Below are 27,119 nucleotides of genomic sequence, written 5' to 3' on the forward strand. Positions count from 1 at the left end.
TGTGTGTGTGCAGTCATCCAGGGATGCAGTTATGTGTACAAGTAAAGTATCTTCGCAGATCATGTTACATGAGCAGATAGAGGAGTCCCTCTGAAAGATTGTTGGGTAACTAATCTCAAGATGACTACTTAAACTAATTACGCAATTATGAAACACATGATAAATACTAATGATTAGACACAAAAAGAGCAGTAGGAAGTGAACAGGAGACAACAGACAATAGAATAGAAAAGAAAAGAGGTATAAACAGAATAGTGTAGTTAATTTCTATTAAACTGCTTCTCTTTCTTGTTCCCTCCATGATCCCATTCCTAACTCCCTCTTTTTTTTCTCTTATAGAGCTGTCAGTTTCTTGTCTCATCCTTCATGAAATCCACACGAAAGGCTTCAGAGGCCCTGGAACTCCAGCTTTATACCACAAGGGTTGAAATATACAAAAAGTCAAAAGCACTTCAAGGACCAAAGAATGCAAAAGAGATTAAACCACACAAAACACATGCCACTTTCAAAGACAATTTATATAGAGAAGAGTGTCTATAGATCTGCATGGTAAAATTGGAACTGTGGAGGGATACAGAGGGGAAGAAAAGATGGTAAAAAATAGAAGAAAGACTGGAGGCATCTGTGATACCTTTGTTTCTCTAACAATCTGTTCATCCAACAAACGCGTATACAAGCTGTTACAGTATTCAAAGATCTAACTGTAGCCCAAACTGTGCACCTTCTCACGGCTCTGATTCTCATTGTTAACTCTTCTTGGAACAATTCCCGTATTTTAGTACACTGTGCCATGAGATAATGCACTATAATATTCATTTATGTCTCAAAATAGAGTCGTCACAAAGCACATGCGATACCATGGAATGAGAATATAAATATTGAAGCGTGGAGATGTACAGTTAAGATAAAGATGGAGGAAGAAAAGGGAGGAATTGCATGGTGAGAGGAAGCAAAAATGCAAGAGAAAGAAGTGGGGGTATTTTACGATGAATAATAGCCCATTCATCAGCTCTAATTTGCTAGGCTAATGTTCCCACTGAGCTTAATGGGGAGATTAGCTGGCAAATTAGCACTGATAAACGAGCAAACATGAAGCACGGTGGTCAATCACGGAGCCGGGCACGTCTTCATACCATACCACATGAATGGAAGGCATCTGCTCTTAATAGGATTTCAGTTTTAGGTCAGCAATCAATTGTGCCTTAGCACCAAACTGTTTTGAAATAAACATTGTATTAACAAGAAATAAAGATTTTTGCCGCAGAACAAATGACATTTGTCAACTGTCTGCTGCTGCGTCAATAGGGGTTATCACAAATTCCATGTTTTTTTTTAGTCACAAATCTTTTTTTCATTCCTAAATCGGAATTTGCTGTTTCTGAGGGCAACTTTGCAACAGAAAATCATTCTCTGCCCCACAATATGACATTTTTTTGGTTTCAAGCACGTTTTCTGAAATATGTTCAGAATTTCTGATGTCAGAAAAGTGGAACAGGAATGACCTAATACAGCCACATGGGGCAGGGGCATTACAGCACGCATCATGGGAAATTTCTAATAGTTTCTTGAACTTAGCAATAGGCTCAGCTAGTGCATTTTTACCTGAGAATGACAGCACAGTCACTCTGTGGTATAAAATAATATTTGCACCAGGTAGCAGTGGATGCAGTTTGTTTTTTTCTCATATAGAAACTCAGGAGAAAAGGTTTGTTTGTTTGTTTATGCCACTTTAAAAAGGACAACTACGTAAATAAAACTTAATTCGAAAACAGATTTGCCCTGAATCTGAACCTTAACCCTTTAACACCTGAGCTTTTGCTGCAGCATTGACATTCTTTTAACTACCGTTTACACAATCAAAGTAATAGATTATGAAGAAAAACGCAGCCTTGTGCGGATATGCAAATCTTTACGTTAGTAATATTAAAAAGTTACGTTAAAGTCCCATTAGTTGTCAAGCACCTGTGTGTGAAACTTCTTCTCTGCACCTGACCCATGAGCTGGGGCAGCAGTGAAATGCAGACACAGTTTAACAATCCAACCGCTTAATGCTGAGTGTCAAGCAGAAGGGAACTGGCTCCCAATGTAAGAGTCTTAGGTACGACTCGGCTTGGCATTGGATTCACGACCTTCCGGTCTCAGGGCGGACACTGTCCCACAGGGCCACTGAGCTGTGTTGCATATATATTCCATTTTGCAGCAAAGCCGATATGAAAAGTCATGTCAGAATCAGAGGAATGATTGCGTAATCGGTCGAAGAGTTGTGTTTGGTCAAAGTGCGTGTGTCATTTAGGGGTGGCCAGTGACGCCTCCAGTGTTGAAGGGTTAATTTAGGAGATGTTTTTTTCAGACAAGGAGTCTGACAAAAGAAGAAAAAAAAATGAGTCTGCAAGTGTTACATCTAAGTTTTAAATGAAAAAAATGCTGACTTAGCTGTGTGTTTTATTGAAGTACAGTGTAAAAGGTAAAAGTGCTTCTACGTTTGAAATGTTTTCTGCATTTATTTGAGTCTAAAATATACAAGAACTGTTGTGATGTTCAACAAAAGATGTTCGATTTGCACAGTTTTTCTTTGGAAAAGTATTTGGGGGAAAAAAAAAACCTTAAAAAAAATCATGATGTTTGTGGTTAAAATGTTTTGGGAAAATAGGTCTCTGCTGAATTAGCACCCTTCCTGAAATAATTGGATTATAATATATAATAGTTTTTTATTCACTGCAAACATTAAAATAAAGTATCAATTACTAAGATTAAAAAATACATAACACATACTGTAAAGTTAGGATTTCAGTCTTACTTTTACTGATCAAACACTTCAGCCTTTTTTTTTTTTCAGATTTAACTTCATTCAGAGACTCTTCTTACCAGCTCCTGAAATTACAGTAAGTTGTACTTTAGTTTCAGATAAAGAATGGCTCCAGAAATGATAACCTCATCGCCTGAAAGGGTTACGACTGAACCTGCCAGCATTCCCTGGAGGATCACCCTCTAAAACCTTGAGGGACTTCCGAGGTTCTTCAATTCCTTCATTAATAATTGACACAGAATTAAAGTTGAATGCTTTCAGGTAGAGTTCTTGTCTAGAGTGATTTAACAATGACTGAGCAGTTCAGTGGGGCTCAACTTTCCCAGATGACAAACATTACAAGCCTCCATGGATCACAGCGGTCAGTGTAACTGCAGCCTGTGACACATCATCTTTGTGAGCTTTCATTGGTCATTTAGCACAAAGATCAAGCAGCTGCTGCCTTTGGGATGCCTCCCCCAGGCTGTTTACCATTATGATTTTCTTTTTTTTTCTCGCTGTGTTGAATCTGGAGATGCATTTTTCTCTCTTAGAAAATAGACTTTACTTGTGAAAAAAAAAAAAAAACAGAATCTACAGTTGATTGTCCATTGGTTCAGTGAGTAACGGGAGACTCTTTCAAAACCTACATTCAAATGGATAAAGGCAAAGTCACACTACACCGAGCAAAAATAAAGGAATAACCCGTTTTTTTGGCAGATTTTGCTGCTCGGAAAAGCACTTGGGGCAAAAATGTTCACCACAAATCCTCCCTGCAGCCATGGTAGCTTATTGCTTTAGGCTTTTCCACTGCTGGAAATTTAGAATTCAGTGAAAATAAATACAAATCCCAAACATGTTTACCTTTCTAAAACACAATAATCAAAGGAAATTAGTTTATAAAAGAATCTGTTAATTCTTTTGGTCAAAATCTTGTTTTAAATATCAGAATTTGTTTTACATGTCCTGATCTCATCAGGTAGACCGATGTTTTTCTCCTGTTACATTTATCTGCTGAAAGAATAAAAAGGTTTAATCTTAATAAGGCTTTACAGAGATATGTTCCATTTTTAACAATTAAAATCCAATTTATTTTTGTTTTCACATAATTATTTTACTAAAAACACCAGCTTTTATGGGGTTCTAACCATATAGCTATGAAAAAAAATTGCATGGACCTTGCAAATTTTCCCTCATCTGTGAGGCTTCCTACAATTTCCCCCACAGCCCAAAAACCTCACATACATGGCTAATACCAAATTGCCCAAAGCAGGTTGTTTTCCTCACCGTGAGCCTGCTACAGTCACCTGTGCTGGATGGCTTACACTGTTTTTAGACATTTGGAATGTTTTTTGCAGAAAACATGGTGCAATGATGTAACCTCGTGAAACCAGCCCTTATGAAATTATATTGCAACTTTTAACCTTTCGACCACCAGCTGGATTTCATCTCCATAACCGCCACACCAACATGCCAACTATGCTGTCACCCGTAATTCTATCAGTTCGGTGATTCATAAAAGGCCCACGAAAGTCAATGTATCTGTTTTATAATATTAAAACAGCTCAGCTCTAAATTTTTACCTGCAAAAGCACCCCAAAGACAATCACTGTGTTCTCTGTTTTTTATGCAGAGTCCAACAGCCCATTTTGACATGCATTTGCTGTGAATAAACGGTCTTTAAATGAATTGCACACCTGGGACATACGGTGTCCCAGGTGTGCAACTATAGGCGTCCCCCCTTTTGCCCAATTTTATGAGATAATTTGTGTTCCTGATAAAAATTCAGGAGAAATTGGAAAAAATAATGGAGGGAAAAACAACATGACAGGTGAAGGTTAACTACAGTGAGAGAAATTGACAGACATCCTGCAGGACTCAAACTGTGGTCTCAGGTGACTGCAGCCATCTGCAGCCTTACCTACTTCCTAAACTGATGTTTCACATAACTCATCAATGATGCATGAGTAGATTAAACCCTCTTCTTGTAGAAATGGAATAGGACGATGAAAAAAAGGACACACGTCTTGCTGAACATGTTAAATGCATCGTGAGGAAGAAAACAGTGATCATGAACACCCAGCCTCCAGCAGGAATATTTGTTGTCACCTCTAAACTACATACCGTATTTTGAACACTGTAGGGCAGGCATGTTTAAAAGCCTTATAAGGTGCGCCTTTTAGTCTGGAGCACCGTATATATGGATTCATTTGTGTCTACTGATGTCAGAGTCATTTTCACAGGTACAGTACATGACGCTTAGTCAAAATGTCAGCCTGTTTTTTTTCCAAGTTTCAAACAAATTTTGGTGTTTTTGTCAATATAGTAGCACGGCTAAGGGTTTCAGACTTTTTTTTCATGTTGCTAACTAGGTTGGGAGTTGGCATAGTCACAGTAACGTTCATTTTAGCGGTATCAGTCTTCAGCTAATTTCCATTGATAATGAAATTGTTCATATAAGATTTGTTCTAATAAATTAATAAATGAGAATTTCTAATAACTCACACTTTTTGAAAAAAAGTTTTTGCACTTGGAGGAGGTGGTTTTTTTAGCTGCCCAAATTGACATATTTAGCAAAACTGTAATGGAAACATTAAAATTAAACGAGTCATGTGACCAACAACCGGATGGCAATGTGCTTCTTGGTAGGAACTGGTGCCACATAAGGGTCCCACAGTGTCACACAGCTCATCAAACGTTTAGTGCGTCATGTGAAAATGTTGGATCCACAACTCCTCTTTAAAATCACCAACCACCATTTCCCAAAATGGCTTCAACCGTATATAAACCCACATATAAGGGGCTCGCCGCTGCATGGCCTGAATAAGACGCCGATGTCTCCTTTGATTGATGATGATGAGCGCTAGTGCCGTGGCAGAAATTTAAATGTATCTGCTGTAAATCAAAGAATTGTTCACATCCGTGTTTTTGAATGACTTATTGTGTGATTCGGTTTGGGTTTCATTTTCGATAAAGTTTTGTGCACATGCGTAATGGAAATGGAGCTTGTGTTGCAAACAAGGTTGGGAGTTACAGGTATTATGAATACTTTAATGTGGGTAATGTGTAGCCCAGTTCTCAATTAACTGTGAACTAAGTCAATAAAGTTTGACTGACTAATGGACTTATCTCTGACTCTTTTTCCTCGCTTGATGTGCCTTATAGTCCTGTGCGCTTTATATATGACATAAGTTCAAAAATAGACCATGCATTGACAGTGCGCCTTAAAATCTGGTGCACCCTATGGTACAGAATATACAGTACTTTACCAAGATAAAAAAAAAAATGATAGTAAATATTTGGAGCAGAAACCAAAGTAATATAGTGTAAGAGAAAAAAGAAAGAAAAAAAACGTTTTTATGGAAGTCTGATGGTTTTCTTCAACCATCTCTTTGGTAAAAAGCTAAACAAAATAAGTGACACAATTTCGTGAACATCAGCATCATCTTAGCAAAAAATATGGCGATATTACGGATTCCTCAGGAACTGAGCATGAAGGTAAATGAAACTACTGTTCAAACGTTACTGTAAAATAAGGCATTTTGCCCTGTGCTCTAACAGCTTTAACACTTCATCTGGTGTGTGCATCATTAGCACACAAGAATGAAGGTGTTGGGAAAAGGAACTCAGTTTCTAAAAGAGGCTCTTCTATCCTACAACAGGAAGTAGAAGAAGAAAAAAAAAATGAGCAAAACAAAAGGGACGTCTAAACATTTGCATATCAAGCGCACCCAAGCTGGCATTACCAGACCCAAACTCAAACAGAGCTGAGAAACACATACAAAAGGAAAAAAATGGAGTGCCAGGAGTTTAAAAACAGAGACCGGTAGAGGATTTTGTATGGAGACAGAGTTAAATGAGCATGTGGGGATAATAAGTGAGGTGGAGGTGTAAGGTGAACCATTAGCACATCAACAGCAGACCAGCAAAGAAAGAAAATGTACAGTAATGCTGCTTTTTTGAGACTTACTTTTTCTGATATATTTCAATAATTTAGTGAGTAAAACTGCAAAAATAGCATTTTGCCTTCCTTCCACTCTCTCCTCATTTCATTCCTCCGCAAGTCTGTGTTTACCCGTCAATTTTCCTCACCCTCAAACAAACGCACAGCCCAAAAATGCACAAACACTGGCGCTATCTCGAGGTTGATGGCTGTCACCTTTGTGTGTCGGTCTCTTTCAGGAGCCAGGAATGCAAATAACACCCTCATGAATATTCAGGAATGATTTGAATCTGGAAGAGAGAAACAGAGGGACCAGAGGAAAGAGAGGTGCTGAGAGGGAGACTGAAAGGATGCAGTCTAGAGAAACTAAATGGTTCTGCCTGAAACATAACTGCAGCACAGAGGGGGTTACAAGAACTAATTGGTGCTCATTGACAGTTGGGGTTAAATAAAGTTGTTGGTATTTTTTTTGTCATTCTATGTCTGCCCCCCTCCCCTATCACTTCACTTTGGTGAAAAGGCCAGTAGACGTAATGATAAAGCAGAAATCAGTAAATGTAATCCTCTTGACTGTTACCCTTGAGTCACCTTTTTCCTTGACTTCCCTAAACCAAACTGAAATTGAAAAAAATAACTATTGGCTTGTATAAAGACCCTGTTATTTTCCCATGCAAATCAAAAGGTCAAATGATGCTCATTACAGCGACTGTATCACAGCCTTAGACTCTCACTAAGAAAAGTGCAACAGCACATGGGTCCCCTGTGTAAGGCATAGCAAAATCCTCCAAAAGAATGATACAAAAAGAAAAAAATGACTGCAATTTAAAGAAACAAAACCTTCACATCCCTGTGTTTGTCTCAAAATGATCATTTTATAAACATATAATATTTATAAATTGCCTAGAATATATATATATATTGTTTCAGGATATAGTAGATATAGTAGACATATATGAAGAGAATTAAGGTTTTAATGGAATTTCTGGGTATTTGTTTATTCTGATTGTTGTGAATCAGATGCAGATGAAAAAAGGCTTGTCTGAGGGGCTGTAAGTTAGTGGGAGAGCGTGTATTCAGAGACCTCTCAGTTATGGGTGACCAGATGGTTGGGTGGGGGTTGCTTCATGCCAACATTCCCATCCATAACTCAGAGGTGATTTCTGATGAACTACTGCTGCTCTGCAGAAGCTATGTCCTAGAGAAGGACATTTCTTTCTCTTTTGTTTTGGCTAAAAAGGGCATTGTCATAATTAAAAGACCACTGGAGACACTTTTACTATAGATCAAAAGGTGATCAGAGTGGGTCTTGAATACAAGTCAAACATATTTTAGATGAAAACAATAAAGTCAGCACCCCCACTTGATTGCATGTTTTTCTGAGAAAGTATCCGTTTAATTGTATTTCTCCATTAAGTGTGTGTGTGTGTGGGGGGGGTTACTTTTAGAAAAAAACAATATGCTAAAATAAATTGCAAAAAGGATTTTTTTAATAACCTCCTGACAGTTCATCTTGTCTACATTTTTTGAGAATATTTAGACGTATTTCGACATACTGTTTATTTTTAAGTACAAGGCAGGTTGAAGTTAACATAGACGCTCTTTTAGTCCAGAGCCTTTTAAACTAATACTTTGTAATTTGCTTTACTTATTGTTGTTTAAAACTCTTTCTCCTTTCAGTGCTCAATATCCATCTTTTTAGTACAACTGCAACGTTTTCCTTTTTTTTTGCATTATATTACAGAGTAATTTCGCAATGAACCTGAAACTGCCCAAAAAACTCAGTAATATTTTTGCTGCTGTAAGAATTTACATAATTTAAGATCAAACAGAATGAAAATATATAAATCTAAAAACAAGGCAAAGACACAGTCAAAAAATAATGTAAGAAATGTCAAAAAAATAAATAAAAACAGCGAAGCATGTCAAATTAGTTTTTTTCTTTCGCTGGTATCTGTTTTTTCACAACACAAAACACAAATGTCCATCTTCAGCCAAAAAGATAAGAATATTTTACACAAATCAAAAGCTTCTTATTAGATTTAAAGAGGACTAATGAAAGTCACTGTTTTATTTTTGCGTTTTTATTTTTATTTAGTTTTTTTTCTTTTAAAGATCTGTTTCATGGAGGTAAATCAGACCAAACCCTTGCATCCTCTGGAGAAACCTCACCGCTCTTATCTTTGCATCCAAACTTCCAGCCACTCTTTGCACTTTATCCCAAAGCTTATGTCTGTTGTCATGCGCCAGGAAGCAGGTCTCACCTCGGACAGGTTACAGGTCCATTACAGGGCTAACTCAGGGACACGGACGAGGGAACACGCACACCTGGAGCTCATAGTACAAAAACACAACCCGCGTGTCCTTGTTTGTCCTTTACTTTATTATTAAATATTTTACTGCTAATATAAAAAATATGCAACTTTCTTTTTATTTTTTAAAATTAAAAAATAATATGTAACTCATTTTGACTAGTTGCGCTATGAAGAACCATACAAATGTCTGAATATTGTTGACAAGAACATGGATTAATAGCTGCAGAAAATTAAAAAAAATATTTAAAAAAAACAAGCAAAAGAGACTTTCTGTCAGACACATATGCTAACATGAGTATCAATTATCCTCTCATAGTTAATTATCTTACTAATTGGGTAACCAAACAATGATAATGCAGTTGAAGAGAGTTTTTTTACTGAGGGAGATACTGATCACTTTAACCTTCTTTCTGTTAATATTTACACTGAAGACATGCCTAAAACATCAACTAATCATAGATTTATAGCATGAAATCTTCATGCTGAGAGTTTTTGCGGTTATTTTAGCAGGTATTCAGCTTCACGCTCTCGTGCTGCTGTCGTGGATTCATCCGGATGAGTCGTCCTTTTTTTCATCTTTAAAGTTGCAATGTTAGGAATAATTCGGAAACTGTGATGGTTTAATGCATTTGGATCTTGTAATGTTTCATGGACTCGTATTTACTTTTTTTTTTTTTTTGAGGGAATAAATTGGAATTTGTAAATAAAATATTGATGAAGCATGTAAATATCCTTATATGGCAAATTCAGTGTAACATGGACATCGCTGTGTGGAGTTTTAGGTGGTCCGTTGGGTTTGGATTTTTTACAGACCCACTTCAATCATCTCACCCCTCAATTTTTGATACATCATGAATAATCTCTTTTTCAAATTTCCTTTTTTTCCCATCTAGTCCTGATCCAGAATGATTTGAAAAATAAATTTTCAGAGGTGCAGCTTGGAGCTTAATTTTCTTTAAATATGTCCTCTATCATCAGAAAATGTCCCAACATCATGTTTAAAATGCCAAAGACACTATTTTCATCTATGTGAGTCTTTATTGATACATTTCTGGTCTGTACTCCACATATTACTCCTCGTCTATTCCCTTTATCTTCTCCCTCTCTCTGACTCGATCCTCCTCATTCTCCTCACTACCCTCATGTCCTCCTTCGCTACATGCATGAACGTCCACATTGTCCTCCTGTTCTTTTTCCTGGAATCCTTTCTTTCAGCTCTCACACGTGTCGTGCAAATCTCCAACATTCTTCTCTACTACTCTAGTCTTCCTCACACAAACCACAGCTCCTCTCTCTGAATACTGTCATAGACGTTTTCTAGATCTACAAAGACACAATGCAGCTCCTTCTGACCTTCACTGTTCACCTAAAGCATAATCTGTGTTACTCTACCCTATTATGAAACTAAACTGTTGTTCACAAATGATCATTTCTGGCCTCAGCCTAGCTTCCATTATTCTTTTTTTTTATTGTGCGAGTCATCAACGTTGTTCTTCTGAGGTTTCCCAAGATCTACACATCTGTCTTCTTAACATGTGGTCACCAGGTCAACGTTCCTCAGGCGTCCTCTCACTCCCAACGATCTTCAGTCAGAAACTCTACTGCCACCTCTCCTAAACACTCCCAAACCTCCACAGGTTTGTAGTCAGGATGCTGTTCTACTCTCCATCCTGTTCAGTGTTTTCCTCACTTCATCCTCAATGATCTTTGCTACTCCCTACTCCACAGTATCCACCTTTCCTACTGCCCTTTCTAACATTTTCCTCATCCATCACACTTGTGGAACCTGTCAACAAATTTCCATCTCTGTCCTTGATCACCCTAACCTGCTGCACATCCTTCCCATCTCTGTCTCTCTGCATCACCTGTACAGATCTACACTTCCTCATTTTGTCTCCATACACCCTTTTTTGTCTTTTCCACCTCCACCTTCACCTGTGCTGTATCTCCCTGTACTCCTACTTGTTAATTTATGTTCTCTGCCACTTTTTCTCAGTTAACCTATTAACTCCTGAAATTCTTTATTCCTTCACAAAGTCTCTGTATTTGCTGTCCTCGCCCAGAAGTTTCCCTAATTTCAGTCATCCTGAAGAAACTCATGATCTCCCAAGCCTGTTTCGACTCCTCCCTAAAGGCCATACAGCAATTTTCCTTTTGCAACACCCACTACTTTGTCCTCTGCTCTGCTCTGCTCTTGTCATCATCTTCTTTACCACCAGAGTCATCCAACACACCACCATCCTCTCTTCTTCAGCCACAGCTAGAGTCAATGAGGTTTTTCAGATTACAACGTCGGCACAAGATGTAATGTCATCCTATCTTTCTCTTTGGGAAAACATCTTCTTCGATGTAATTTCTTTTTTTTTCTGGCAAAGTCCACCACCTTCTGCACTCCTGTTCTGATCACCTTTTCCTCATCACCTCTGTTTCCTTCATGCACATGACTGTTAAGGTCCTCATCCATCTTCCTCAAATTTTGCCTTCTCTCGCTCACATCCAACCTGAGGGGGAGAACCACTGACAGCATTCAACATCACACCTTCAACTTCCAGCTTCAGATTTATCATCCTTTCTGATGCTTTGATCACCGGCAGAACATTTCAAGTGTGCATTCTGGTGTGTAGAATATCCCTGATGCTATAGTTTGAATAATTTGTTTTCTTCAGAAAAGACAAAAACAGCAAATCAGACATTTGCTCAGTTGCCTTTTTGCCATTCATGTCCATCACATCTAAAGACCTGGATTCAGCTGACAATTCTTAGACCTGCTTCAAATTTTGTGGCAATCTTTGCGATACAAACTCAATGATCTTTGCTACCCCTGTTTGCTGTGTGTCATATGTCTTTGTCTGCAGGCCCTTGTGTATTTGGCTTTTTTTTTTCCTTTAGCTACTCAGGATTTTGGTTTTATCACATTTCATTGTAAATTCTGCATCAGTGTTACCTTTTGTTAGATCTGTTTTTATTTACTCAAAAAGCCTTCTTTGCTAAAACTTAATTTGTGATGACATAATGTATTTCTGACAACAAAGCAACTGTATTGCACTGCACAAAACTATAAGCACAGTTGCTTTATTTGACAAAAAAAATTGAACAACGAGCAATGCATCAAGCAAAGGGAGCTGAAAAATAAAGGCAGAAATTGTGCTACACTACTGTATGGAGATTGTCATTTTTTCATCTTAATGCTGTAGACAGATATTTCATCTTGAGGCAACACTTTAAACTTTAAAGGTGTCATGCCCACATGTGTTCCGTGTAAAGTGACACAAGGAGATTAATCTTCTGAAATATGATGTCCTCGGACTGAGTTAAACTCATGAATAATATTTATGGGATGAAATAAAAATTAATTCCATCTGTGACTACTCACTAAGCAGCAGGTCTTAAAATCCACTTAGGTTAAAAATCCCCAAGACGGTCCATGAAAGTGGCTTTTAAGGCATTTAGATCTGACCTCCTTTGGTACACAGCAACATGTCAATTACATTTATGGAAAAAGCTGAAGAGGCAGAAGAGGAAATGTAAAGTTGATTGAGAAACATTTGCTGTCTTCACCCAAAGAAGTGAGAGGGAAAGATTCAGTCAAGCAGGACCATCAACGTCCTTTTCTTATGTTCGCTTTGTTTTTGTTCTGTTTTTACCTATAAGACATTCAGTATTTTGGGTTTGTTGACATTAATACTTTATGTTCCCCTAATTTATGTGCTTTTTTACGACCTTTTCAGTAGCTACTGAACTCCTTTTGAAGGTAGTAGTTAATTAGCTGGAAGTTAAGGTGGTAACTATAGAGGCAAGCAGACAGCTTGGAACCAACTCAGAGGTTAACTAACCACTGAGACGTATAGATTGTGAGTTTAAACCATTGACTGCAAAGGAGAATTAGACTGAGCGACCCCCCTCCCCTCACATTCCAAACAGGAAGCACCCACTGGCTCCAATAAGCCAAAATCCCTCATCCTTTAATGTAGATATAAACTGTTATTATACAGTCATTCTGTTTCTCTGAATTACCATTCTTGCTCAACTACCTTTTTTTAACATGTTCTTGCTAATATTATTTTTTTCTGTAATTCAGGTTATCCAAGTTATGAACTGACTAATCAGCTGTCTCAAAAAAAAAATAGGTGGTGCCTGCTAGCCCCCACATCTTAAATTCTAAATCTCCGACAGATTCCCCTCATCCCACTTTCAAGTGGTAGGGGTGTGGTCTTCCAACAAGCTCACTCCTGATAGGCAAGAGTGGTTGGCATCCAGTTTCAGGGCTGACTCCTCCCATAAACCTGCTCTTTTACCATCTATTTCAGAATTGACAAGGCCTTTTGGATAAAAGGTGAAATGTTTTCAACTTTAAAAGCCAAGTCCAGATGACAGTTTTTCAACCTACTACCTCGTTGCCATAGCAATGTTGACTCAGACCAACTCAGACCATACACTGTTTATTGATGACATGTTGCTGCGAGGGTCTAACGTCCGGGATGCCTAGTTCAGTTTAGTCTGTTTAGTTCAGCAATCAGCTATGGAATTCTATGACTTTATATTCTTTCTTTCTTTCTCTTTCGGCTTTTCCCATCAGGGGTCGCCACAGCGAATCATCCTTTTCCACCTCACTCTGTCATGGACATCTTCTACCCTAACGTTAGCCAACTTCATGTCCTCTGTTAAGACATCCATATATCTCCTCTTTGGCCGTCCTCTTGCCCTCCGGCCAGGCAGCTCCATCTCCAACATCCTTCTACCAATATATCCACTATCCCTCCTCTGAACATGTCCAAACCATCTCAGTCTGGCTTCTCTGACTTTGTCGCTAACACAGGCAACATGAGCCGTCCCTCTGATGTACTCGTTCCTTATCCTGTCTAACCTGGTCACTCCTAAGGAGAACCTCAACATCTTCATCTCTGCTACCTCCATCTCAGCCTCTTGTCTCTGTCTCACTGCTACCGTCTCTAACCCATAGAGCAGAGCTGGTCTCACCACTGTCTTGTACACCTTTCCTTTGAGTCTTGCTGGCACTCTTCTGTCACACAACACTCCTGACACTTTCCTCCAACCGCTCCAACCTGCCTGCACTCGCCTCTTCACCTCTTTTCCACAATCCCCATCACACTGAACTGTTGACCCCAAGTACTTAAACTCCTGCACCTTCTTCACCTCAGCCCCCTGTAACCTAACGCTTCTACCTTGATCCCTCTCGTTCAGACACATGTATTCTGTCTTACTACGACTGACCTTCATGCCTCTTCTTTCCAGAGCAAACCTCCACCTCTCTAGCTGTTCCTCCACCTGCTCTCTACTCTCACTGCAAATTACAATGTCATCCGCAAACATCATTGTCCAGGGAGATTCCTGTCTTACCTCGTCTGTCAGCCTGTCCATCAGCATAGCAAACAAAAAAGGACTCAAAGCTGATCCTTGGTGTAGTCCCACCTCCACCTTGAACTCCTCTGTCTGACCTACAGCACATCTCACCACCGTCATACTTCTCTCATACATGTCCTGAACTACTCTGACATACTTCTCTGCCACTCCAGACGACCTCATACAGTACCACAGCTCCTCCCTCGGCACCCTGTCATACGCCTTCTCTAAATCTACGAACACACAATGCAGCTCCTTCTGACCTTCTCTGTACTTTTCCATCAACATTCTCAAAGCAAAAATGGCATCAGTGGTGCTCTTACGGGGCATGAAACCATACTGCTGCTCACAAATCTCCACCTTCTTCCTAAGCCTGGCTTCCACTACTCTTTCCCACAGCTTCATTGTGTGGCTCATCAACTTTATTCCTCTATAGTTGCTGCAGTTCTGCGTGTCACCCTTGTTTTTAAAGATCGGGACCAGAACGCTTCTCCTCCATTCCTCAGGCATCTTCTCACTCTCTAGAATCCTATTGAACAACCTCATTAGAAATTCCACTGCTGTCTCTCCTAGGCACTTCCATACCTCCACAGGTACGTCATCAGGACCAACGGCCTTTCCGCTCTTCATCCTTTTCAGAGCCTTCCTAACCTCATCCTTTCCAATCTCTGCTACTTCCTGCTCCACAACAACCACATCTTCCTCCCTTCTTTCCCTGTCATTTTCCTCGTTCATCAGCTCCTCAAAATACTCCTTCCATCTTTTCTGTACACTCTCTTGTGTTGTTAGCACCTTTCCATCTCTGTCCTTAATCACCCTTATCTGTTGCACGTCCTTCCCATCTCTGTCTCTCTGTCTGGCTAGCCTGTACAAGTCCTTCTCTCCTTCCTTTGTGTCTAACCTGTCATAAAGCTCATCGTAAGCTTTCTGTTTGGCCTTTGCCACCTCTCTCTTCACTCTACGCTGCGCTTCCTTGTACTCCTGTCTACCTTCCTCAGTCCTTTCTACATCCCACTTCCTTTTAGCCAACCTCTTCCTCTGGACGCATTCCTGTACTTCCTCATTCCACCACCAAGTCTCTTTACCGTCTTTCCTCTTTCCAGATGACACACCTAGCACCTTCCTACCTGTTTCCCTGATAATCTCTGCTGTAGTTTCCCAGTCCTCTGGAAGCTCATCCTGACCACCCAGGACCTGCCTCAACTTCTGCCTAAATTCCTCACAAGTTTCTTCATTCTGTAGCTTCCACCACTTGGTCTTCTTTTCTGTTTTCCCTATCTTCTTCTTCCTGACCTCCAGAGTCATCTTACACACCACCATGCGGTGCTGTCTGGCTACACTCTCTCCTACCACCACTTTGCAGTCATTAACCTCTCTCAAATGACCTCGTCTACATAGGATGTAGTCCACCTGAGTACTCCTACCTCCACTTCTGTATGTCACTCTATGTTCCTCTCTCTTCTGGAAGTAAGTGTTGACTACAGCCATTTCCATCCTCTTCGCAAAGTCCACCACCATCTGTCCCTCCAGATTCCTTTCCTTCACACCAAACCTGCCCATCACCTCCTCATCACCTCTGTTGCCCTCACCAACATGCCCATTAAAGTCTGCTCCAATAACAACTCTCTCTCCTCTGGGAAAACTCTCTATGACCTCATCCAACTCACTCCAGAATCTCTCCTTCACTTCTAACTCACAGCCAACCTGTGGCGCATACCCACTGACTACATTCACCATCACCCCTTCAATTTCTAACTTTAGGCTCATCATCCTGTCTGAGACTCTTTTCACCTCTAGAACACTGTTTACAAACTCCCCCTTCAGAATCACTCCTACCCCGTTTCTCTTCCTATCAACACCATGATAGAAAAGTTTGTATCCTCCTCCAATACTACGTGCCTTGCTGCCCTTCCACCTTGTCTCCTGCACACACAGTACATCTACCTTCCTTCTCTCCATCATGTCTGCCAGCTCTCTGCCTTTCCCTGTCATTGTGCCAACGTTAAGAGTCCCTATTCTCAAACCTATGTTCCTGCCTTTTCCCTTCTCTCTCTGGCAACGGACCCTTCTGCCTCCCCTCTTTCTTCCACCAACAGTAGTCAAATTTCCACCGACACCCTGTAGGTTAACAGCATCGGTGGCGGTCGTTGTTAACCCGGGCCTCGACCGATCCGGTATGTCTAAAGTGTTGTGGATGATTCGCATGGTTATTTTGGCAATTTTTACGCCGGATGCCCTTCCTGACGCAACCCTCTCTATTTATCCGGGCTTGGGACCGGCACAGAAGTTACTGGCTTGCAACCCCTGTGGCTAGATTTCTATGACTTTATATTATTTTATTTTATTTTTTTTTCTAACTTGTCCTGTCGAACAGCTGGGCAGGCAGATGAGAACTGACGGCCTCTTGTGTTGGAAATATTTTACTTTAACAATAAAGGTTATTAATCTTCAGACAAACCAAAGGTATGTCTGAATAAACCCCTTTTGTAATTAAGGCCAAACTTTATTAATTTCAACCATGTTTGAAAATCTTTGGTGTTGGACCGGATATGACATTATATTCTTTATGATTCATGTTTATTACTCAATTACCGGCATGAAGCCTATTGAGATGACTATTGTTGTAAATATTGGGTTATGTGAATAAAATTGAATTGAATTGAATGAGCTGGAAATAAGCAATTTCCTATGGATGGCGCCACACTCCCTGAGTCCGGTTCTCTTTTACAGTCAATGGTCGGGTTTTACCAAAATGGGTCCTAATGCCCCCCTTTTTCATAATCGGCATTTTGGTGTTGGATTCACCAAATGTTATGTGTGCAACTTTGTCTGCAACTCATCTTTCCCCCCTGAGGATGGGTTGAATGCAGAGAACAAATCTGACACACCCAGCGCCTGTGACAACTAGTGACAACTAGTGAGACGTTAACTTCAACTTTAGTTGTTAGAATAGGTTGGGGCGGGGGAGGAGGGCTGTGTTAAAAACAACAGCTAAATTACTAAATTATTTAGTTTTGAATGACAACTTCACAACTTGATTTCATTTCAGATTCAACATCTTTTGGATAAATAACTTTTTTTTTCTCAAATTTATTTTCTGAGACCAAAATAAATTATTTTAATTTCCTTCAATTGATTTTTTGAAAGCCAGAACCTATTGGACATAATAAAGCTCTACAATCCTCGTGAAACTTGAACAATACGGCTGGAGCATTTTTTATTATAAGTAGTTTAAATTGTACAGTAAGTAGCAGAACTCTTTCCTGATTCTGTTCTGAAAAGAGGACAACTCCTCCTCACTGTCCACCTTATCATCCTCCTCCACCTTCAGCTGCTCTTTGCCGACACTTCCTTGGTTTTCCAACTAAAACACAGCAGAGCTGCACATAAGTGGTCAGGTGAAGTTTTTTTTTTTTTTCCTGAGCTTAGTCAAATTGAAAATACATTGACTTTATAATACCCAAACAAAATATGATTAAACTTACACCATCAAATAGCCTGGAATAGCTCTAAGTGTACCTTTCTGAATTATATAATTAAAAAAATGGAATGACATGGAGAAGCTCTACTATCCAGTGGGAGGGGTACTGACTAACAAGCTCACTCCTCATTGGCGAGAATGGCTGTCATACAGTATACATGTTAACTCAGACCGGCTCGGAGCAATCACTTATTGGTATCGTTTGGTTTCAACGTGGCAACGGCCACATCACAAAAAAAGAAAAAAAAGTGACTGAATAGGCTTCATTTTGTTGGAACTGAGAGTAAGCCATTATATGGGTGACATCACATTCATTCAGTCCAGTTTTCATATACAGTCAACCGTACAGGACAAACAGGAAAGAGCAGAGAATGAAAAGTTTTCAGTAGTTCAGTAGGACAAGCAAAGGACACAATCTACAAAAAAGTCCAAAATACACCCAGACTGTGAGAAATATCCTAGATAAGTGTCAAAAAGTGACATAAATGGGTACTCGCTGCATGCAAACTGGCATAGAGGGCCCTTGACCATACATCAGTATGTGACAAATTGGGAATGAGAGCGTGTCTGTAGGTCCTCAGTTTTAGCTGTTCTCCACACTGGCAGTCTCAAGCCATTGTGACAGGAACATGTTTGGTGATGTGAATTACAAGCCCGGTGATGGGTGATTCTAAACGGATGCCTGATCTAATTTAACTAACGCAGGATTCTGCCCATCCTTCCATCTCATCTTTTTTTTGTTTTGTTTTTCGGGAGCTGCTGAAGAAATGCAAGCGAGGGGATCCTCTCCTCTTTTTTTTGTTTCATTTCTCATCAGGTTTTGTCTGTTTATATTTTTGGAGCAGAACGACTATTTTTCCCTTTTTCCTTTCCATCTATCTGCCTGGTTCATCCTCTCTTCGTGCCGCTCCATCTCCTCAGCAGTTTATCATAATCATATCCCCTCAGTGTAATGGAGCACACTTAAGGCTTATTATTTGGCACACACATAAAAACACACATGCACACACTCCTGCGCTCAAGCAGGATCCACTTAAGCCTTATTACATGACTGACTGTGCTTTGAACATGGAAGATTATCTATTAGAGTGTATGCTTGGATAGAGGGCAAGAATCAAAAGCACATACTGACCAACACAAACAAACACAGACACTCATTTCTTCTTCCCTATAACTTCAGCAACAAAAAAATATTTTAAAAAGGCTTCCTATATCATGGATAAATGGGTAAAGAGAACTAAAAGACTGAACACTAAATGGATGCATAGGAAAGGTAAATCTGAAAAAAACGTTATTTTTAAAATGAAGACGAAGAGTTTGCCTAAACACCTCTAATAAACACAACAATTTAATAGAAAGCAAATTAATGCCATTAACATATATGAAAAAAACAATGAGACATCTGTAAAGTATATGTGAAAAATAAAGTGAAAGGCAGCAAGAGCAGCAGCAACAAAAAGGAAGTGGGAAGCGAGAACAGGAAGTAAAACTAAGGGTGTATTCAGACAAGACACATTTGGTTCCCTGATAATCCGGAACAAATTTTCAGTCTGAATACACCCAAGCGGACGCTGGTATAGGACCAAAACGGCCACCATAGCCGACGTAAACAGAATTGGAATGAAAATGAAGCAACAGATGAGCCGCAGACGAACATAAAGCAACAATTGTCATCATCAAAGAGAAAAAAGGGTCAAACTGTTTATTATTACACCGCTGAAAACACCTCTTACATGCTTTTCTATGCCCCACGAGTTGCCAGGTTAGGCTCCGGCAACCCAGTGATCAAGACAGGGACAAAAAAGGGTTTAGACGATGAATAAATGAAAAATAAATAAATAAAAAGAATGTAATAGAGCTTCGTGAATCTCATAAGGATGTATCCAGTGTTACGTTTAAAAAAAAAAAAAAGTTTAGGGTAAAACAAGTTTTCAAGTCCAGAGTTTTATATTCCATATCATTCTTAATAATGGCGTTTACAGATTTTAGGAAGCAAAAAAGCAAGTCAACTAAGATCAGGCATGAATCCCAACTGTCAGTTCAGTTTTATTGTCGGGTTTTTAGGTGATTCCTTATGTTATTTTCTTCTAACTGTGACACTATCTTTAAATGATAGATTATATTGAGAATGTAGCTCCATCATATTCTGCTCACCTAAGTGTTAGTTTGAGTGATGGGTTAGTATCTGGAGGGATAGTAGTATGTGTGCATCCTGATCAGTTGTCGACTATATTATTAATTCAAATTGTGAAATATAGTTAATATAAAAAGGCTCAATTGAATTAAAAATGAAATGCATTTATGCAGCTATGTCCATTGACATACTACGAATTACCATTCCTCTAAATAACACAGATGTACTCGTTTAAATCTATCTTTTGCTCTCCGTCTCCCCAGTCACCCTTTTTTTTCTGTTTACTTTCCTCTTCGATCAGTCACGTTGAATATTCATGAAGTTGTAATTTGCACTGCCGGTTACTGAAAGAGGCTAAGCATACAAAAGTGACAGCCATCCACCTCAGGAGCAGCCGAGTCGGGAGAAAGTGAATGAGGAAGAAATTAATAAGGAGAGACGGTGCAACAAGAAAGGCCAGAGATGAAAGGAAATGAATAATAGGAGACAAAAACTGTGGAACACTGAATCAAACTGGATGAAAGCATTTACTGTCCTACCTTAACGTAAACTGCTCCGTGTTTGAGTTGGTCTTCATGTGAATGCCAAATGCCACAGTTTTGCCAAGCCGGACCGGGCTGGGTGGAACCAGAACCTCCACATTTTCATCCAAATGCAATCTTTCTCCTTTGGCAGAAACTGTGCCCATGCTCATCTCCACAGATCCAGCTTTCTGCATGTCCTGAAGGCCTCCATCATCAATGGTAGTCCACTGTCCCCCTAGCCCCGCACTGAGGCCCAAAACAGCCCCGGCACTTGAAATCGGAGCTCTCCATGGCTCGCTAACAACAGAAGGACACTCTTGACGAGCTCCTTCCATGGCTATAATCGAGTAGTAAACATCCACTGACGGAAGGGCCGCTTCAGGTGGTCTCTTTCTCGCTTGTGTTGGTGCAAACCAGACTGGGGGAATCTCCAGACGGACAACACAGATGCCGGATGGTCCCATGAGGCGGCAGCCTGCTGAGGGAGCCTCTTCACTTTTGTCACGAACAGCCAAGGCTCTGACACAAGGCAGGAGGGATGGAGGCGGCAGGTTGGGGTCATCCCAGCGCCGTCCTATCAGGTAAAACAGTACCTAACAGGATGTAAAAATGCATATGATGTCACTCCTGAGAAGATTTTTATGTAAATCAAAGGATGAAGGTCCTTTAAATGTACAAATTGATAAATTATTTCTGTAAAAAAATTTTTTTTTAGCAGTAAAATTGAGTTTTTGAAATAAATGTATTTGTTTTTATTTTAACCCAATGACTGTTGACCACTTTGAAGGTTTTGCGTGCAAGGTTGTGTTGCAAAATCTTTAATTGCTTTGATTGACTTAAATACTTTTGGTTAGAATAATTTTCACATTTTAAGCAAGAGGGCACAAGTTTGTCCAATAAATTATGAGCCTTTTTTGTTATTAAATCACCTTTCTTTCAATTCTCCTGCATTTGAACATTACTTTTTTGTAATAACTTCACCTTTGTGACTGACGGTTTTCCTATTTAATGGCCAAGTATGAAAGAAAAATGTAATTTAGGTGAGCAACATTTTTAATCTCGATAACTAGAGTTTTGTTTGAAGCTACAAGAGTGTATTTACAGTGTCTCATTAGTAAGTCTAATTACTCTGGACAATTACAAAATAATTATGCCTACAGTGCTGAGAAACTATAATCTAACTCAATAGCTCATTAATTTTAATTTTGCTTTTTTGGCCAAGAATTATATTTTTCATTTCAGTCCTTCACCATCTTTTTTTTTTTTAATCACCAACAGGCCTGCTGCTGCTTTGGCTTAAATATGTGCAAAAATCAATGACTACATTAAAAAGTTATGAACACACAACATTTAAAGATGTTTCAATGTTTAAGTAAATTCTCAGCAACCACCTGTATCCACGGCCTTGCTGACCCCACTTTAGGCACCACGACTTGTCCTTTGACCTTCCAGTTCAGCGTCACCTGGTTGGTGGAGTGCAGCAGATGTGGGGGCGGCCCCTGAAGGAGCTCCGCTGGGATTGGCTGCTCGATGCTCACATTTCCGTAGCTGCAGTTGACGCTGGGAAGGGACTGCGGGGCAGCGATGCCCGGTTCTAGCTGGTGGAGAAAGAAAGGCTCGGTCCATGACGATAGGCTGCTGTTTCGCATGACCTCTTGATTGGCTTCCCGCAGGAAGAAGGCGGAGTCAGCACCACTCAGCTGACATTGGACAGGGAGGTAGGTGGGGAGAGAGGAGGAAAAGCGTGGCAGCAAGGACTCTGGACCTCCTCCTAGTCCTCCTCCTGCTGCTCCTAATGTGCTGTTGGAAACTACGTCCACAAATACACCAACAGGGAAAGGGTGGATGGATGAAAGAGAAGGAAAAAATGAAGAAAGGATGGAGAAAAAAGAAAAATAGAATTAGATTTGAATGCTCACAACTTGAAATTCTTAGTTTGATTTATTCTGAATATTTTCCAAAAAGGCCAATCATTGAAATGAGCGCAGCCGTGCATTCAGGGTCACTGACCTGTCAAATGCACCTTTGTGTTCACACACTGACAAACACACACACCTAACAGCTTTTTCATATGAATTCACACACACATTACTACCCACTGACAGAGCGGGGGGAAAAAAAACATGGTGTTTTTTCACACTTTCTCCACTTGCGGAAACATTAGCTCACAGGTTTTTTCAAATGATCAGCTCAGCATCGCAGTTACATTATAGCATTTTTTTTCTAAGCATGTGCTCAAAGCGCACTACATGTGTTCATCAGTAAGAGCATGCTGCTTTTTCTCTTTTTTTTTGTACATTTACATTTGCTTTTCATGCATTTCTGACATGCTGGAATTTTGACACCATAAATTGTGGGCTGTGGGTTGTGCAGCAGTTTGCACTCTTGCCTCACAGCAAGAAAGCCCCGGTTCAAATCCCAGCTGGGACCTTTTGTATAGAGTTCTCCTTGTGCCTTTTCTCCTGGTGCTCCAGCTTCCTCTCACATTCCAAAAACCCGTTTCATAGGTTAAATGGTGAATCTGAATTGTCCCTTTGGTGTGGATGTGAGTGTGTGAGGTTGTCTCTCTCTGTGTGGCCCTGCAAAGACTGTCAAAGTATCCAGAGGGGAAAATGCTGAATGGATTTAAAGAAATGGATGGAATAGTGGCCCTTTTGATGTCCTCTCCTATTTTCAAAACAAAATTTAGAGTTCCAAATGTGCCTTGATGGAATTTAAAGCACTAATCTTGATCTTCCATCATCCCCCCATCTCTCTTCTTTCATCTTATGTGGGACCAGGTCACAGAAGCAATAGTAGAAGCAAAGATGCCCAAAATTTCCCCTCTGCCCCTTTTTCCTCCAGCTTCTCAATCGGAATCCTGAATCATTCCCAGGCCAACCAAGAGACAGTCTCTCCAGTGTGTCCTGGGTTTTCCCCAAGGGTCTCTGCCCAGTGGGACATGCCCATAACACCTCCTCAGGGAGGAGTCCAAGAGGGATCTGGACCAGATGCCCAGGCCCCTTCAGCTGCCTCCTCCCAATGTGAAGGAGCAGCGACTCTACTCTGACCTCTCTTTGGGTGACCAAGCTTCACACCTCATCTCTAGAGCAATGCCCTGCCACCCTTCAAAGGAAGCTCACTACAGCTCACTACAGGGCCTAGTTTTATTGGTCATGACCCAGCTCTCATGACAACAAGTGAGTATTGGAACAAAGCTCCACCAGTGAATTTTCATCCTTCGTCACAATGAAGTGGCTCAAGGACTGCATGACATCGCACCAAACCACTTGTTGACCTCATGCTCTAAACAAGATGCCAAGATACTTAAACTCCTACACCTGGACCAGAGCGCTTCATCCACCCAGAGAGGACAACAACCTTTCTCTGTTCTCAGACCTGGTGGCACTGACCCTCATCCCAGCTGAGAACATGGTCAATCACTTCCCTTAAACATATTAACTGGAATCTGAGATGGGTGTTTGCTAGAGCTGATAGCTACTAAAACAAACTTTTAGTTCAATTTAAGAGGAGCTAGACTTCACTATATCCAATATTGGTGTTAAGTACATCAGACTCCATGAATATCCATTTGAAAAATCGCGAAACAATCCCTCATGTTATGGAGCAATGAAATCTTTGCTGCGCTTGGTTCCTATACGGTTATCAGACAAGAAGATTCTCTCCAAAACCCGCCTGAAACAAGGAAAGCACACATCCAGTGGTGAGTGGAAAAGACGAGGGAGTGTTTCTGAGTCCCAGGGAAGTGGAGTGTGAAAATATAATGAGAACGGGACAGCATGGTGCTGTCTGGGGCAAGTAATACTGACTCCAAAAAAAAATAATATTAATAACGAAAAAAAAGAAAAATCAGCAGAGAAATGAAGTGATAACTCAGTGTAAAAATGAATAAGCAGAGTAGTTTGAGTGTAATGTATGAACACAAAGGGGAGAGTTTAAGCAAAACCAGCAGAGGCAACTAACGAAAAAAAGAAAACCAAAGAGTAAGAAATGTCTGTGAAAGAAAAGTCCTCAAGTTAAGAGAACGAGAGACCGACTATTCACGATAGACGAATACTATGGACATACATTGGACTAACAATCTTTGACAGGAACCGTATGTTTTAGAAACGTTAATATGAAACCGGAACACTTTGTGAATGTTTATGTTATGTTTAATGTTATGTTTAATGTTATGTTTAATGTTTTGTTAATGTTTTTTTCATTTTAGCCATAAGTACATCCACCTGCCAATCAAAGAAACACACCTTAACCACTGACTGTATGTGAGAACTAGATTGAGTAACCGACAGCATTCCAAACAGGAAGTGCCTGCTGGCACTTCAATCCCACAGACCTCGATAGAGAAATAAACAGTTATTACTCAGTCTTACTCTGATACCTTCTTTAAGATGTTCTTCCTAATGCTACTTTTTAATTATATATATTTTTCTCTTTATTGCAAGTTATTCAAGTCATAAACTGGCCAATCAGATGCCTCAATAAAAATAAATGGTGCCTGCTGGCCCCAATGTCCAACTTTCAAAACATCTGACAGATTTTCTGTAGTGCGCTTTTAAGTGGTAGGGGTGTGAACTTTGAACAGGCTCACACCTGATTGGTCACAGCAGTTGCCATGGAAATGTTGACTCAGACCAACTCGGACCAATCCCTGCTTATTGACATTGTCTGGCTCCAACATGGCGGTTTCCATTCCGTAAAAAATGGCGACTGAATTGGCTTCATATCATCTGAGCCAGAAGCAAACAAACTCAACCATTTTCTATGAATAATGTCACATTCCCTCAGTCCAGTTCTTATATACAGATCTTAACACAATAATTTCAGCTTCAATACAAAAGTAAGCTTACTGTTTAACATAGGAGTCAATGGAAAATCCCTCCCTGTGTTTGCTTTAAAACTTAGGAATGAAAGGTGGGGGCTTACGTCACACAAATCACAACTAACCAACAATGTTGCTCTTTGAACTGATTAATGTAGTCGTTTGTATAAGTAAGGATTTGGAGGATTGGATTAATTGGTTTATTTCAAGCAATAAAAAAGGGGGAAAATGACAACATAAAAAAATAAAAGTCAAAATATAAAGATATATCAAATCTATTTCAGATATCTTGGAAAATAAAGAAAACAACTTCTTGACATAAAAATTTATCTCAATTATAAGCAGACATATTTCCAATTGTATACGTACACTACCCACACGACACAATGAATCCAGTAAATATGATTGTCAAACTGAGTGATGGAACTGGTGAAGAAAGAGTATTTACCATGAATAGTGTCTGAAAGGTGAACAGTTTGAAAAGTACACATATTATTGATAGTGAATAATTGGTTTAAGCTCTAGATTATTTGCTTTTTTGATTGAAGCCCCACATATAATGCACATAGTTAATCATGTTGGCTGCAACTTTCATGCCAATGCAATTGTGAAGCATCATGGAAACATCAGGCGACTTTTTTCCTCAGATACAAATGTGAAAACATTACACTACCAGGAAGTGGAGGACTAATCACCAATTGTTGGACGGATCACCAACTTATGTAGTTCACATGTCAAATGGTTATTGGGCAAGATACTGAACCCCATATTGCCCACCCCCCACGTGGGTGTCACTTCAGATAAAACTGTGTGTGTTAAATGAATGCAACATCCTTTGGGGCCCACATGGGTGTTTGTCCACAGGAGTCTCCTGAAGCATATGTCCCAACCCCAGATTGGGACCTGAAGCAGCTGACACAGACACACACACACACACGCACGCACACAGCCTGGCGAGCAAAAGATGACCCTCACATTGACTTACTGATGTCATCAACATTAGGGGAAGCTTTAAAAATACACCTTGTTTCCACAAAATACTACAGAAACAGTTTATAACAGTAGGAAACAAAAGCAAATAGTAAATGACACAAACCCCATTTCTGATGTTGTTTTGATGACTTACTTTGGGGAAAAAAACATCTACAGCAGTCTGCTGTAAATGACAAATCCCAGCTCGATAGGAGACACTATATGACAAGCCAGCCTGGCCCTCAGTCACACTTATACTACTGTGCTTTTGGACACCATTAAAGCTGGCATGGCCCAGATTCCCTGGCATTATTACTTTGGCAACCATAAAACACAACAGGAGTCCATACCCACTGCGTCCTGCTGCGCTGTGCGTCTGTGTGTCTCTGTGTGGATTTCTGAGCAGTCTAGCGTACATCATTGTGCTCAGATGAACACGTGCAGGCGTGCCACATTTTAAAAGTGCAAACCTGTCCACATGCGTGCAGAATGGGTGCAATGCATCAAGGAAACCAATGCTAAAAATTCATATTCCTTTTATTTGTTTGACAGGAACAAAGCCAGATGTATAAGGATTTGACTAGGCCCATCTGGGATCTCCTCTCCCCAAATAAAAATGCCCATCCGGCTCTGTTCCCAAGTACAGACACACACATGCAGCCAGTAATCAAAACACATTGGAGCGTGTAGGATAAGAAGAAACAAAACAGACAGTCAACAAGAGCAGAGCCAGATGGGTGTGAGCGAAAAGAAAAGACGGCAGTAAGTGATAACGACATTAGTGC

The 27,119-nt window shown here is 40.0% G+C and overlaps 1 protein-coding gene across 3 annotated transcripts in view; it reads right to left on the minus strand.

Moving 5' to 3' along the window:
• Positions 1-27,119, minus strand: part of si:dkey-215k6.1 (transmembrane protein 132C) — a 267,022-nt gene that overhangs the window by 127,075 nt on the left and 112,828 nt on the right. For all 3 annotated transcript variants that reach the window (XR_013658211.1, XM_078953270.1, XM_020705714.3), the window contains exons 2-3: positions 21,932-22,350; positions 20,556-21,133 (exon numbers count right to left, since the gene is read on the minus strand). Coding sequence is in view for 2 of the 3 variants with exons in the window: in XM_020705714.3 (XP_020561373.2) it covers positions 20,556-21,133; positions 21,932-22,350 (997 nt within the window). In the remaining variant the exon portion in view is untranslated. The remainder of the gene's footprint in view (positions 1-20,555; positions 21,134-21,931; positions 22,351-27,119) is intronic.

This window comes from Oryzias latipes, chromosome 9 (assembly GCF_053564925.1).
Source record: "Oryzias latipes strain Hd-rR chromosome 9, Olatipes_Hd-rR_3.1".
NCBI lineage: Eukaryota > Metazoa > Chordata > Actinopteri > Beloniformes > Adrianichthyidae > Oryzias > Oryzias latipes.